We start from the raw sequence: 13,205 nt of genomic DNA, 5'->3' as shown, positions 1-13,205 counted from the left end.
GGAGGGGGAGGGAGGTGGGAAGCTGGGAGGAGGCGGAAACTTGTTTTTTTTTCTTTTCTCAATAAAAAAAAGAAAAAAAACACAAAAACAAAAACAAGCAAACAAACAAACAAACAAAAAAACAAAAAAACCCAAGGCGCATAAGGGACAGTCTCATTGTGTACCCCTGGCTGGCCTAGAACTCATCACTATACAAGGCTGGTTCACAGAGATCCACCTGCTTCTGCCTCTTCTGGGATCAAAGGTATGTGCCACCATGCCCACCTAGCAAAGCATATTGTTTTTTCTTTAAAAAACAGTGTTTCTCTGTGTAGTCTTGGCTGTCCTGAAACTCACTTTGGCCTCAAGCTCAGAGATCCGCTTGCCTCTCCCTCCTGAGTGCTGGGGTTCCAACTTGTCAAACATAACCCAGGCTAGCCTCAAATTTTAAATCCTCTTCCCTCTGGCTTCTGCAGTTCTGGGATTATAGGAGTGTGTTGGTGAGGAACCATGCTTTGTTTAAGCAAAGTTTCATCAAAAGGCTTATCGTTGTATTTTTATCTCATGTATTTATTTGAGGCTGGCCTTAAGTTGCTATGTAGCTGAAGATGATTTTGAATTCTTGATCCTCCTGCTTCATACCCAATTTATGTGGTGCCAGGATTAAACCCAGGGGCCTTGTGCATATATGCTAGACAAGCACCCAATCAACTATATCCCTAGCCCCAGACTTTGGACTTTAAGGGGCTGAAGCAAGATGTTTATGGGTAGACCAGACTGAGCTACATAGCAAGGTCTAGGCCAGCCTGGGGAGAGAAGCCTGCCCTTAAAGCATAGCATGGCTTTTATGTCCACTCCCTGTACGCCGCTGCCTCCAGGAAGCTTTGGGGTATTAAGGCAGGGGAAGTGACACTTCATCGGCACAATGTCACTGCAGCACCACAAAGAGCTCACTACTGTGGTCACCTTCATGAAACAGGACCCCAGGGAAGAGAAGGCAGCTTCTCATAGGAGTGTATGGTTCTACGAGAAGAGGGTACTAGAGTTCACATCATTATGGAAGCAAAACCAAACTTCAAAGGTGCTAAGCTTCTTCCTTCTTGTCCCTAGTGTGAGCCCTTTGTTGGGTTGGGTGAATCCACCAAAGCTCTTGGGGAACCAGAAGCCTTGCCTCACGCAGGCACAGAGGGAGACATACCCTTCTTCCACGATGACAGAGTTCATGAGAAGGCAATTGGTAATGGTCACTTTATCTTGTATGACACAGGATGAGCCAATGACTGAGCGCTTAATAGATGACTTCTCTCCAATCTGTGTATCCGGCCCAACGAGGCTGTCAGCTGCAACCTGCAGAAGGCAAACAGAGATCTTGCCATCCGTCTCAACTATCTGTAATTCACCCCCATCTTTGGGGCTGGCATCTATGGACCCTTCCAGAGAAATAACTTAGGGGAGTGATTAGTATTTCGCAAGACCCAAAGACCAAACAGTTTTTCCAACATCAGCTCCATCTAACACTGAAGAACAGGCCCTTCTCTTCCAAGAAAAACAAAACAAGACCAACAAATCAGACATATGTGTGCACTTACATATTTGTATACTTAGCCCAGACTGGCCTTTGGCTTTTCAGTTTATTTAATTTTTTTTTAAGACAGGGTTTCTCTGTGTAGCTTTGAAGCCTGTCCTGGAACTCTTTCTGTAGACCAGGCTGGCCTCAAACTCACAGAGAGCTGCCTGCCTTTGCTTCACAAGTGCTAGCCTTAAAGGAGTGCACCACTCAGAGGCCCCCAGCCAACTTTTCTTCAAGACAGGGTTTCTCTGTAGCTTTGTAGCCTGTTCTGAAACTTGTAGCTCTTGTAGACCAGGCTGGCCTTGATTTCAGAGATCTGCCTGCCTCTGCCTCCTGCGTACTGGGATTAAAGGTGTGCGCCGCCACTGGCTCAGCTCCCTTTCTCCTTTTTATTGCTTTTGGAGACAAGTTCTTACTATGAAACCCTAAACTTGCATCCAACTTGCTGTTCATCTCAGGCTGGCTTAGAACTCACATTCTTCCTGCATCAGTCTCCTGGATGCCATGGCTGCAGCTGTGTACCACAACATCTGGCTTCAGGACTCTTCATATTTGTGAAATACAGGAGATTGGATCCAGAGATTCATAAATGCTGAGCAAGTGCTCTACCACTAAACTATATGCCAAAGCAAGTTCCAAGCGGCCAGAGACAGGGTCTTACTCTTTCCCAGGCTAGCCCTGAATGTTCTGTAGCTCAGCAGGCTTTGAACTTGTGATCTTCCCACCTAAGCTGCTCCAGTGCTGAGATTATAGATGTACCACCACATCTGCTAGGAAGTCTCTTATATTTTTTCTGTGTGTATACATATGTGCATGCTATGACGTGTGTGGAAGTCAGAGAGGAACGCTTTAAGTGTCATTTCTCCCCTTTCAGCACAGGAGTTTCCGGACTGTACCAAGGTTGTCAGGTTAGCAGTACAGAGCTTTACTCGCTGAGCCATCTCTCCAGCCTGATGAAGTCTTCTTGAATGAGACCCTACTACTACCAAGATGGAGATGGGACTCCCCTTGTACTAATGGGGTCCCAGTGCCCCTCAGAAGGTTGCACCTGTGCTCTGCTTACGCCAACACTTACCAGGTGTCTGTTGGCAATCTGGGCTGATGGGTGGATCATTGACTCCTCTGGACAGAGCTCAGACAGCAATTTGGGTACCTTGAGGAAATAAGTTTCGTAGGTAAAGAGGTGAAAACACCTAACCAACACTTTAGGTAGAACTCAACGCCCAGTCAGGGATGGGGCTCTCCGCCAGTTGTGTCAGATAAGAGAGCAGAGAAGCTGCTAGGCTTCCCAGGACAGGACAGCGTATGCAGCAGCCTCACTAAGGCCTAGACATTCTTCTGACATTTCAGGGAAAGGAGGTCAAATGGGGCACAGAACACCACGAATCCCGCTCAGAATAATTCTGGGTTCTTTTCCTTGTCTCCTGGGTTACTGTGGCCATGCATGTACCACGTGAGAAGAGGAGCAACGTTAGACAAACTCTACAATCAGGACTGACCCAAAGAAAGAGTCCATGTCCCTCCAAAGGAAACGAGAAAAAGAAGTTTATATTATTCTTGCCTGAAAAGCAGGTTGAAGGTACAAGGTGATTTGGTCATAACCTACTTGGAAGGAAGAGAATGCATGTATCTGTGATTCTCCAGCATGGACAACACAGGGCAGCTGTACAAACCATTGTAGGTGGTGGCCATGCTAGCTGGGCGAGGTCTTGTCAGCACTGGCTACAGTACCGTGAGTCTTCTTTTATGACACTCCAGTCACGGCCCTGTGTGCCTATCTGCTGCACCATCAGAGGGTGTCTTTCCAGCCTCAGCCTGTTTATAAACCTGCTTCTGGACCTGAGTAAGAGTGGGGAACACTGTGTTTTCTTATAGTTCTCTGGTTTGGGGTTCCCCGGATTCATAACCAATCCACATTGAAGGCAGCTTAATATCTGGGGCTGAGGTTACGTCTACCAGCTAGTACGAGTCTTTTGTTGTTATTATTTGAGACAGGGTCTCTGTATGTAGCCCTGGCTGTCCTGCAATGCACTATGTAGATCATGCTGGCCTCCAACTCACAGAAATCCTCCTATCTTGTCTCCCGAATGCTGGGATCAAAGCTGTGCAACCACCGCCCTGCCTACTAAGAGTCTTCAAGATTCATGAACCAGAGAAATCTCAGTTTTCAATAATAATTTTAGTATCATCTACATCTTATCTTACCTCCCAGTGACAGTTTTCAGAGTTCTACTAGGAACAATGCCAGTAGTTAATCTTTTGCTGTTGTTTCTCAAGACGGGGTAGCCCTGGCTGTCCAGGAACTCACTCTGCAGACCAGGCTGGGCTCGAACTCCAGAGATCTGCTAACTTTGCCTATTTTTACCTCAGCACTTCACTCCTCCCCAATTTCATTTGCTGGTCTCAATATTCCTTCCTCCTGTGCTTCTAAGACTATGAAGAAACCTCCACATCTTTAGCCTTTTCTCTCCATGCTTTCACTGATGTGTTTCAGACAATTCTCCATAGACACTCCTATCTCGAGTCATCTGGTCACTCAATTTTCTTTCTCTCCCCCCGCCCTTTTTGTATTTTTAAAATTCAGTTTACCTTAAACACCACTAACAAAAATACAAGCAAGAAATCCCTACAGGGTTTCACGCAGCCCAGCTGGGTCTTGAACTCAGTATGTAGCCAAGGATGTCCTTGAAATTCTAGTCTTTTTGCCTCTGTCTCCTGATGCTGGTAGTATGGGCACCACAGCAGCTGATGCAGTACTGGGGAGCGAGCTCGGGGATTCCTGTGTGCTATCAATGGGGCTACATTCCCAGCTGTTTTTTTGCTTTCTTGAGGAAGTTTCCTTTGTTGTTTTACTTCATTAAACTATGTGACTATACAGTATTTATCTATTTTATTACCCCCCACCCCCGACCCAGACAGGTCTTGCTATGCTACCCAAGCAGGCTTTCAACACAAAATCCTCCTGTTTCTGCCTACCAAGTGCTGGGATTACAGGTGTGAGCAAACATGGCTAGCCTGGAATTTGCTACAGAGCCCAGGGTAGCCTCCACTTTGCACATCTCACTGCTGAGAGCTGGGGTTATTGGAATATACCATCATGCTTGGCTTTGTCTGCTTACTTAGAAATAGTTATTATACAATGTTCACCCTGAAAAACAGGAGAGCTGCTACAGCCACAGCTCAGAAGCTAATCTCCCTAGAGATCTTAGTGCTTCCTTGAACTCACCGACTTCCTGTCTTTGGATTTTCCCCTGACAATTCAGGAGTGAAGACTGCGAATGTTACCGTTTCCCTAACGAGAACAGTAAGACAGAAAGCATGGTCTGGTCTGAGGGCAGGAAGACCCTGAGCAGGAAGATCCTCTCACCTGCCTGTTGGCTTCCATGTAGAGCCCCAGGGTGCTCACTCGAGAGCAGAGTCCCTCTTTCATGATGTGGACATAGCAGCGCACCTGTGAGCTAGAAAAATCTTCCCACTTGTCTCCTCGAAAGGCATTCCAGCAGGCATGATATGGAGCCAAAGTCAGAGTGTTGTCATTTTTTATAAAACTGTAGATATCTTCAGAGCAAACATCCAGAGTAAATAAAAAAGAGAAAGACGGCATGGGGACACAGATTGATTGACAGCCTGCCTTGCTATGTAGATTGGGCTGGCCTGGAACTCACAGACCCCCTGCCTCCGCCTCTGCCTCCTGAGATACAGTCAGGTCTTAGAAGCAGGTGTGGCTAATATTCCTTCCTACTCTCCTTGAAACTCATCACTAAGTCTGGACCCCAAGGAACCCATCACAGCTGAAAGAGCAAGTCAACTAAAACAGGCAATGGATTTTCTTATACGCTTGAAATACAGTAAGCACTATAAAATGTTATAAGCACTAAACTGATATTTAAGAAGTCCTAAAAAGAAGGTTGGCTGGCATTGTGATGCTCACCTTTAAACCTAGCACCCAGGAGCCAGAGGCAGGTGAACCTCTCTCAATTCAGCCCAGCCAAGGCTACATAATAAGACATAACAGATAGTCTCAAAACAACAATAAATCAAAGCTTTCAAGCAAACCAAAAGCCTAAAAACAATAATTAAGCATCACTAAGGAAAATGATAACCTCTGTAAATCATGAAAGCACACAGAATGTATGCAGGTGATCACAGCATTTGGAGTCACAGTAACTATTCTAGTTTTCTTTTTTCTTTCTAATTCTTTTTTGTTGTTTTTTGAGATAGGGGTTCTCTGTGTAGCCTTGGCTGTCCTCGAACTCACAGAGATCTGCCTGCCTTTTCCTCCTGAGTGCTGGGATCAAAGGCGTGCACCACCACAGTCCAGTATAATGAATCTTAGATGTTGGAGCCAGTCTGTGGCTGCAGCCACCATGCCACTCTGTCATCACTCTGTGTGATGGGGCAGGACACAGGGCTCTGAGGGCAATCAAGGCATTCCATCTCGACAGTCTGGCTGGCCTCTGGTTGTACTTGTTTGCTTCATCACCTTCCCTCACTGACAGAGGTGGTAGGTCTAACCTGAAGAACCAGGAAGCTGAGATGCGGTAAGGAGAATCTGAAGACCTATGGTTTAGTGGGGAGCATAGTCAAAAAGGATGGACCAAATAATGGGTCTGGAGGCTTGATCAGCCCAGCCCGGAAGAGTTCAGGAACCAACTGTGTGATCAAGCGCACCCAGAGTAAGGCCAGCTAACCCATTTTGTCCTGTAAACTAGACGCTGGCTGTCTTAAGTGAACATCTTGGGATGCCATTCTCTCCCAAGGTTCTTTGACCCCTGTTCATCTCACTGCACCAAACCAAACACCAACCTAAAGACTTCAGCTCCTTTTTCTTTAGATCCTCTTCTTTGTCTTCCTGCCTCTGTTGTGAGGAAGTTGAGGAAAACTGTTTTCTTACTAGGTATGGAATCAGTTCACTTCGGATGGAAGTGATTGACCTAGAAAGAAAGAGTGGCCAAATGTGAGAATTTTGTATCCTTCTGGGTCAGGGTCAGAAATTATTTGTACTCAAGGAAAAGCCAAAGATCTGGATTTCCTTTAAAGGTTAAGTCAGAAGTGGGAAAAAAATATAAGATCCCTTTTCTTGGTCCTTCCACAAAGTCCCAGCTTCATGGTATGTATATGTATGTACATCCTTACACATGTATGCATGCAGTACATAACACGGTGCTCTGATTCCTCATTAGCAACCATCCACGAGAAAGCAGGCTATTCTGTTTGTGGGCGTGTAAGATGTATGTGTGCACACATGTCTCTGTGGGTGCATAGGTGCATGTATACAGAGGCCAGGGGTGGCTGTCAGGTGCCTTCCTCTATCAATTTCCACCTCTCACTGACCCTGGGTTCACTGATTTAGCTAGGCTTGATGCCCAGTGAGTTTCAGAAAGACATCTGTCTTTGTTTCCCCATCACTGGGGCTACAGCTACTGCTGCAACTAGCTTAAATCACTTTTTAAAAAAAAATTCTAATTTATTTTATGTGTACGGGTATTTTGTCTGCACATATGTCTGTGGAGGCCAGAAGAGGGCATCGGATCCTTTGGAAATGGAGTTACAGATGTTTGTGAGCTGCCATGTGGTTGCTAAGAGTAAGCCCTGGTCCTCAGGAAGAGCAAGTGCTGTCAAAACAATCTTGCCAGAAAACCCCACCCACCCTTCCTTTCTTCCTTCCTTTTCTTTCTTGTGACAGGGTCTCTCTATGTAGCTCTGGCTGTCTAGGAGCTCACAGAGATCAGCCTGCTTCTGCTTCCTGAGTGCTGAGACTAAAGGTGTGCGCCACCATGCCTGCAGCCCCCCCTTTAAATTTATTTTTTTATGTATAGGAGTGTTTTGCCTGCATATATGTGTATACCACATGTGTGCCTGGTATAGGCAGAGTTCTATGTCCAGACAACGAGATAGAAGGCTTTTATTTTTTTGTTACATGGAAACAGTGTCTTAATGGCTCAGCCTGGCCTCTAACTGTCCACCCAAGGACAACCTTGAATTCTTTTTTTTTAAAATATTTATTTATTTACTTATTATGGACACACTATTCTGTTTGCATATATGTCTGTAGGCCAGAAGAGGACACCAGACCTCATGACAGATGGTTGTGAGCCACCATGTGGTTGCTGGGAATCGAACTCGGGTCCTTTGGAAGAGCACGCAGTGCTCTTAACCACTGAGCCATCTCTCCAGCCCGACAACCTTGAATTCTTGATCCTCACGCCTTTACCTTGTAAGGGCTAGGATTACAGGCGTTACTGTCATGGCTGGCTCTGTGGAGATGTTGTTGTGAGACAAAGTCTTACATGTAGCCCAGGCTGGCATAGAATTTAGGATTTGCTTGCCTCCGTCTCCTTACTGCTGGGATTGTGAGCACGAGCCACGATGTCTGTTATATATTTATTTCATCCTGGGGGTTGAACCCAGGGCTTTGGACACACTAAGCAAGTACTCAGCTATTGAATTATAATGATTATAATTATAATGACATATCATTAGATCTTTTCATTTTTGAGACAAGGTCTAACATTGTAATCTAGGAGGTCTTGAACTAGTGGCCAACCCTCTTCCCTCAGCTTTCTAAATGGCAGGAATTAAAGGCATGGGCCACCAAACCTAGCCTCTCTGCAAATTTAGAATTCATTCCTATCCCTAAGTAGTTCCTAAAAAACATTATATCCCACTGAGCGAAGGTGGTGCATGCCTTTAATCCCAGCACTTGGGAGGCAGAGGCAGGCAGATCTTTATGAGTTTGAGGCCAGCCTGGTCTACAGAGCAAGTTCCAGGACTGGCTCCAAAGCTATTGAGAAATCCCATCTCTAAAAACCAAAAAAAGAAAAGTTAAATTCCATCTACTCAAAAGGGCAGGTCTCCAAATATTGTAGCAGTTGTACTTACTAATGGTTGCTAAAGAATTCCCACAAAGTTAACGTCAACCTACTGTAATATCTCAGCTGAGACTGACACCGGGGCAAGAGCAGAGTTAACTCGTGCGGAGAATGACTCCTAGAAAGGAGCAGTGAGGAGCTGGCCAGAGCTCTGACGTGCTTCTTCATTGGTCCTTTGTGGGTCCCAGGAAGCAACTTCTTTCTGATGGCATCACGAGATGTCAGGGGCTGCAGAGATGCTCACCTGCCTGCTTGAATTCCATGCCCAGGACACACACAGCAGAGAGAATCAACTCCTGCCAAGTTGTTGTCAGACTTTTCCACATACATATCAGGGTATGAATGCCCAAAAGAGGACTCTCTCACTCTCTTACCCTTCCTCTCTCTCTCTCTCTCCTCTCTCAGTAAGTAAGTAAAAAAATAAATGTAAAAAAAAGGATGATAGGTTGTTGGGTCTAATGAATCTTTAATGGGGGAAGAAAGGACTTGATATTTGGTATACCGGATATGTTTTTTTTTTTTTTTTGGTTTTTCGAGACAGGGTTTCTCTGTGGTTTTGGAGCCTGTCCTGGAACTCCCTTTGTAGACCAGGCTGGTCTCGAACTCACAGAGATCCGCCTGCCTCTGCCTCCCGAGTGCTGGGATTACAGGCGTGCTCCACCACCGCCTGGCGCGGATATGCTTTTTAAATTAACATTATTTGTTAGCTTATCTACAATGTGTGCCTCCTGTGCCTGCATGTGTGAGTGTGTATGCATATACCACACTGCTGTGTAAGGGAATTAGAGGACAGACTTTGCAGGCAGGCTCTTTCCTTCTACCGTGTGGATTCCGGGGACTGAACTCAGCTTTGGGGGCATCCAGTATGCTTTTAACTTTTATTTAATAAGGAAAATGAAAACAGGTGGGTGAGAGTGCAGGTTTTTATATCATTGATTAATTTATTTAGTATTTATCACACATGTTTTATATGTCAGTTGCTGTGCTGGGCTTTGGTAAATGCCGTTTCTAATACCTAAAGGAATTATTAGTGGGGTGGGCCGAAGACAGGGAAAGGGAGAAAGAGCAGGTCAAACAGGCGGGGGAGCAGACTGTGAACGTGTCTAAGCAGTTATAATACTCTGAGAGACGAGGCACGAGGGAGGGGCTGTAGTGTGAACAGCACCGCAACCCTCGCTGCTGCTGTCAGAACCCATTCTCTACCAGGGGCCCCACTAAGACACAGGACCACACACATGTGCCGTAAGGACGAAGGCAAGAGAGAAGCAGAGGCTGAGGGAGGGAAGGGAAATTATGAACCCTGGAGCTACACAGTACATGGTCTTATGTTATTTTTAAAGGATCAAATAAAATATCTTTGAACATTTCTGTGTAAGCTAGGAGTCCCTGTATTGAATTTCAATGGGATTTTTTTCTCTTGGTCCTTTGATGGAGATTAAAAATTTCCATATGAATACAAGAATGAAACAGCAGAACACTTATTCTTAGCTTTTTTTTTTTTTTGGTCTGTTTTCAATACCAATGCGGATAGCAAATATTCCTTGGTCTCTTCCCTTGGAGAACAAGTCAGTTCTTTTGAAGGGACAAAGCACAGACAGCTGGAGGACATTTAGGGCCTTCACGGAGCAAACAGAATGGGCAGCGGGCAAGCAGACAAGTCTTGGCACAAGGTTCTTATCAGCACTCAGGGTAAGTGATTTGAAAAGACATGAAGCCGTCCTGCCAGGTCGCAGCCCCTTCTGCTGGCGCTCAACGTCAGATGTATTCCCATACAGTGCAGCTGACCTAGCTGTAGAGGTTGCCCATAGCTGTGCTAAGAACTGGAACAACGCAAGTCTATTGTGAACCATTGTGGAACACAACATCTTGACATTAGGCCTAAAATGAAGCTACCAGCTGAGTAGCTGGATACAATACTCCAAAGTACCTTCAGGCTGCAGGAATATACCACTGTACCAGGGTGGACTACCTGTTTCAAGATTTATAACTTCCTGTTCAGTGTTTAGTGCCATGTGTATATCATTTTTGTTTGTTCTTTTGTTGTTGTTTTGAGACAAGGTTTCTTGCCCCTTAGCCTAGGCTGGCCTGAATTTGCAATCCCTCGCATCTCCACCTCCCAGGTGCTGAACTTACAGGCACGAGTCGCCAAACCCAGCCAGATACACTTTATATCGAAATTTACTTTTACTATGTGCACTTTGACTCTAGCAACTCTGGGAGATGTGGGCAGATGGGAAAGGGAACAGATGTGGTTTGGGCTGAGGATCCGGATCTACGTCAGAGCAGACTGCAGAGGAAAAGCCCCAGCTGGCAGCCCTGGCAGTCACAGTCATCACGGATGGCAGCTTGTCCTCAGAGCACATACCACTCTATTACATTTGTCAGGGCTGCAGCAGCAAACTGACGTGTCCAGATGAGCTACAGATGAGCTGCAGCAACAAAGATAAGGCTGGCTTTGTTATAAAATTGCCTGTACACCCTGGATCTAAAAGCCACAATTCTATTTGATAGTATTTAGAAAGCATTCCTTCTTTTTAAACCAGTGATGGCGCACATCTTTAAGCCCAGCATTCTGGGAGGTAGAGGCAGGCGGATCTCTGTGAGTTCAAGGCCAGCCTGATCTACAGAGTGAGTTCCAGCACAGGCTACACAGAGAAACCCTGTCTTGAAACAATACAAAAAAACAAAAAACAAACAAACAAAAATACTGGCTGCTCTTCCAAAGGACCCAAGTTTGATCTGAACACCCATATGGCAGCTCACAACAGTCTCTGTAACTCCAGGCTCAGGGGATTGCCGACACCCTATTTTGGTCTCCATGGGTACCAGACACTCATGTGAAGCACTGGGCTTAGTTCTTTTTCCTTTATTTCATATATATCCTGGCCCATTAGCCAAAGAGATAGATTTTTGTTTTATTTTGTTTTTTGGTGCTAATGGGGCCTGAACCCAGGGACTTGTGCACACTATGAAAGTGCCCTACTTCTGAAGAGCATTATATTCCCAGTCCTATTTTTACTTATTATTGTAAGTTGCTAAGGCTGGTGTTGAACTTACTGTATAGCTCATGTAGGTTTGAACTTGTGATCTTGCTGAGCATCCTGAGCAGTACAGGCCTGCCTTGCTATGTCCAACTCAGAGCTAGAATTTAAGCTAAAATTCTTTGGCCAAACTCTCTGGGGGAGTTTGGCTGCTGTAGTGACTGCTTTTCAGTTACCAGCACTGTTCAAGGCAGGAACTTATCCACAAGCCACCAAGGGAATTAGCCTCCTAGTCATTGCACCATTAAGTCTTTTCCTATCTACTACTCTTAGAATTCCAGCTGTATTTCTACTCAGTGTGTAACCAAGGACAACCCTGAGCTTCTGACCCTCCTGTCTCCACCTGCCAAGTGCTGGGATCACAGGTCTGCACCACCACACGCAGCTTATTTAAAGTTTTATTTAAAAATTCTGCTGGCTTATTATTTGCAAATCCCCAAAATATAATCAGGGTTTCTTTGGTATAAGCAAAGTAACAGTATGTAGATAATCTGATTTATTTCTAAAACAGAAATGAAAACCAGCTGTGATCTTTGTATAAACTGTTATCTGACATTAAGAAGACTTTGGGCAAAGCATTTACATGGGATACACAAGGCCCTAGGTTCCAATCCAAGCACTGCAAACAAAGAGTTTGAACCCTATCTTGGAAAACCAAACTCACAAGGTAGTTTGTTAGTTAAAAACTATACCTCATGGGTCAGGCAAGGTGACAAACACCTTTAATCCCAGCACTCAGGAGGCAGAAACAGGCAGATCTCTTTTATTTTGAGGTGATCCTGGTCTACACAGCCAGTTACAGGCTAGTCAGGACTATATAGTAAGACCCTGTCTCAAAAACAAAAACAAAGCTGGGGGTGGAGCTCACCTTTAATCCCAGCACTTGAGAGGCAGAGGCAGATGGATCTGAGTTTGAGGTCAGCCTGGTCTACAGAGCGAGTTTTCGGGCAGTCAGGACTACGCAGAGAAACCCTGCATGACTGGGGGGTTAAGTGAGCATACTACTCTTGCCGCCAACCTGCATTTAGTTCCCAGCACCAGTGTCAGGCGTCTCACAATGCCCTGGGACTCCACCACCAGAGGATCTGATGCTTCTGGCCTCTAAGAACATCTGTAATCACGCATACCCACACACATACATATAAACAAAGGTAAAACTAATAACAAAAAACCCTATACTTGTTAAAAAACTGTAGGTTTAGAATTGCAAAACTAAAAAGTTTGAGAAACAGAATGCTCAAAATCTGTAGGCCTTCTTACCTATTTTCCATTAAGAAATCCACAACATATTTCTTCAAGCAGTAGAGATGGGCATCCACAAGGCCCGTATGGAAATGTATTCTAGGGTGCCTGTAGGAAGAACAGGAAAGAACAGGTTCATAATCAGATAATACAGATTAACATTAGTCTAGTCTATCATCAGGTCCTGGGCTCCAGAAGAGGGGGAAGGGTCCGAGGAATGATGCCTACGCCCCAGCCTGGGGAGACCAGCATGGTGGGTGCTAGCATTTTTGTTCTAAAAAAATTGTTTTTTAGGCTTACTTATTTTATTTTTTGCTTCCATGTATGTAAGTGTACTATGTGTGTGCTTGGTACCCTCCATGTGCAGAAAGACTGTGAAGGACGGGTGTTATTACAGTGTTGTACTCTCACTGGTGCCCTGTGTGCAGAAAGACTGTGAAGGACGGGTGTTATTACAGTGTTGTACCCTCACTGGTGCCCTGTGTGCAGAAAGACTGTGAA

At 45.2% G+C, this 13,205-nt stretch overlaps 1 protein-coding gene across 1 annotated transcript in view; it reads right to left on the bottom strand.

Annotated features, from left to right (window-relative positions):
• Eif2b3 (eukaryotic translation initiation factor 2B subunit gamma) overlaps positions 1-13,205 on the bottom strand; it is a 62,790-nt gene that overhangs the window by 12,863 nt on the left and 36,722 nt on the right. The window contains exons 6-10 of the mRNA XM_005370030.3: positions 12,723-12,812; positions 6,356-6,483; positions 4,917-5,107; positions 2,625-2,702; positions 1,178-1,326 (exon numbers count right to left, since the gene is read on the bottom strand). Of these exons, the coding sequence (XP_005370087.1) occupies positions 1,178-1,326; positions 2,625-2,702; positions 4,917-5,107; positions 6,356-6,483; positions 12,723-12,812 (636 nt within the window). The remainder of the gene's footprint in view (positions 1-1,177; positions 1,327-2,624; positions 2,703-4,916; positions 5,108-6,355; positions 6,484-12,722; positions 12,813-13,205) is intronic.

Source organism: Microtus ochrogaster, unplaced genomic scaffold, assembly GCF_000317375.1.
Source record: "Microtus ochrogaster isolate Prairie Vole_2 unplaced genomic scaffold, MicOch1.0 UNK69, whole genome shotgun sequence".
Lineage (NCBI taxonomy): Eukaryota > Metazoa > Chordata > Mammalia > Rodentia > Cricetidae > Microtus > Microtus ochrogaster.
Note: the sequence above shows the minus strand (reverse complement) of the source record. Positions and strands in the feature narration are given on the sequence as shown.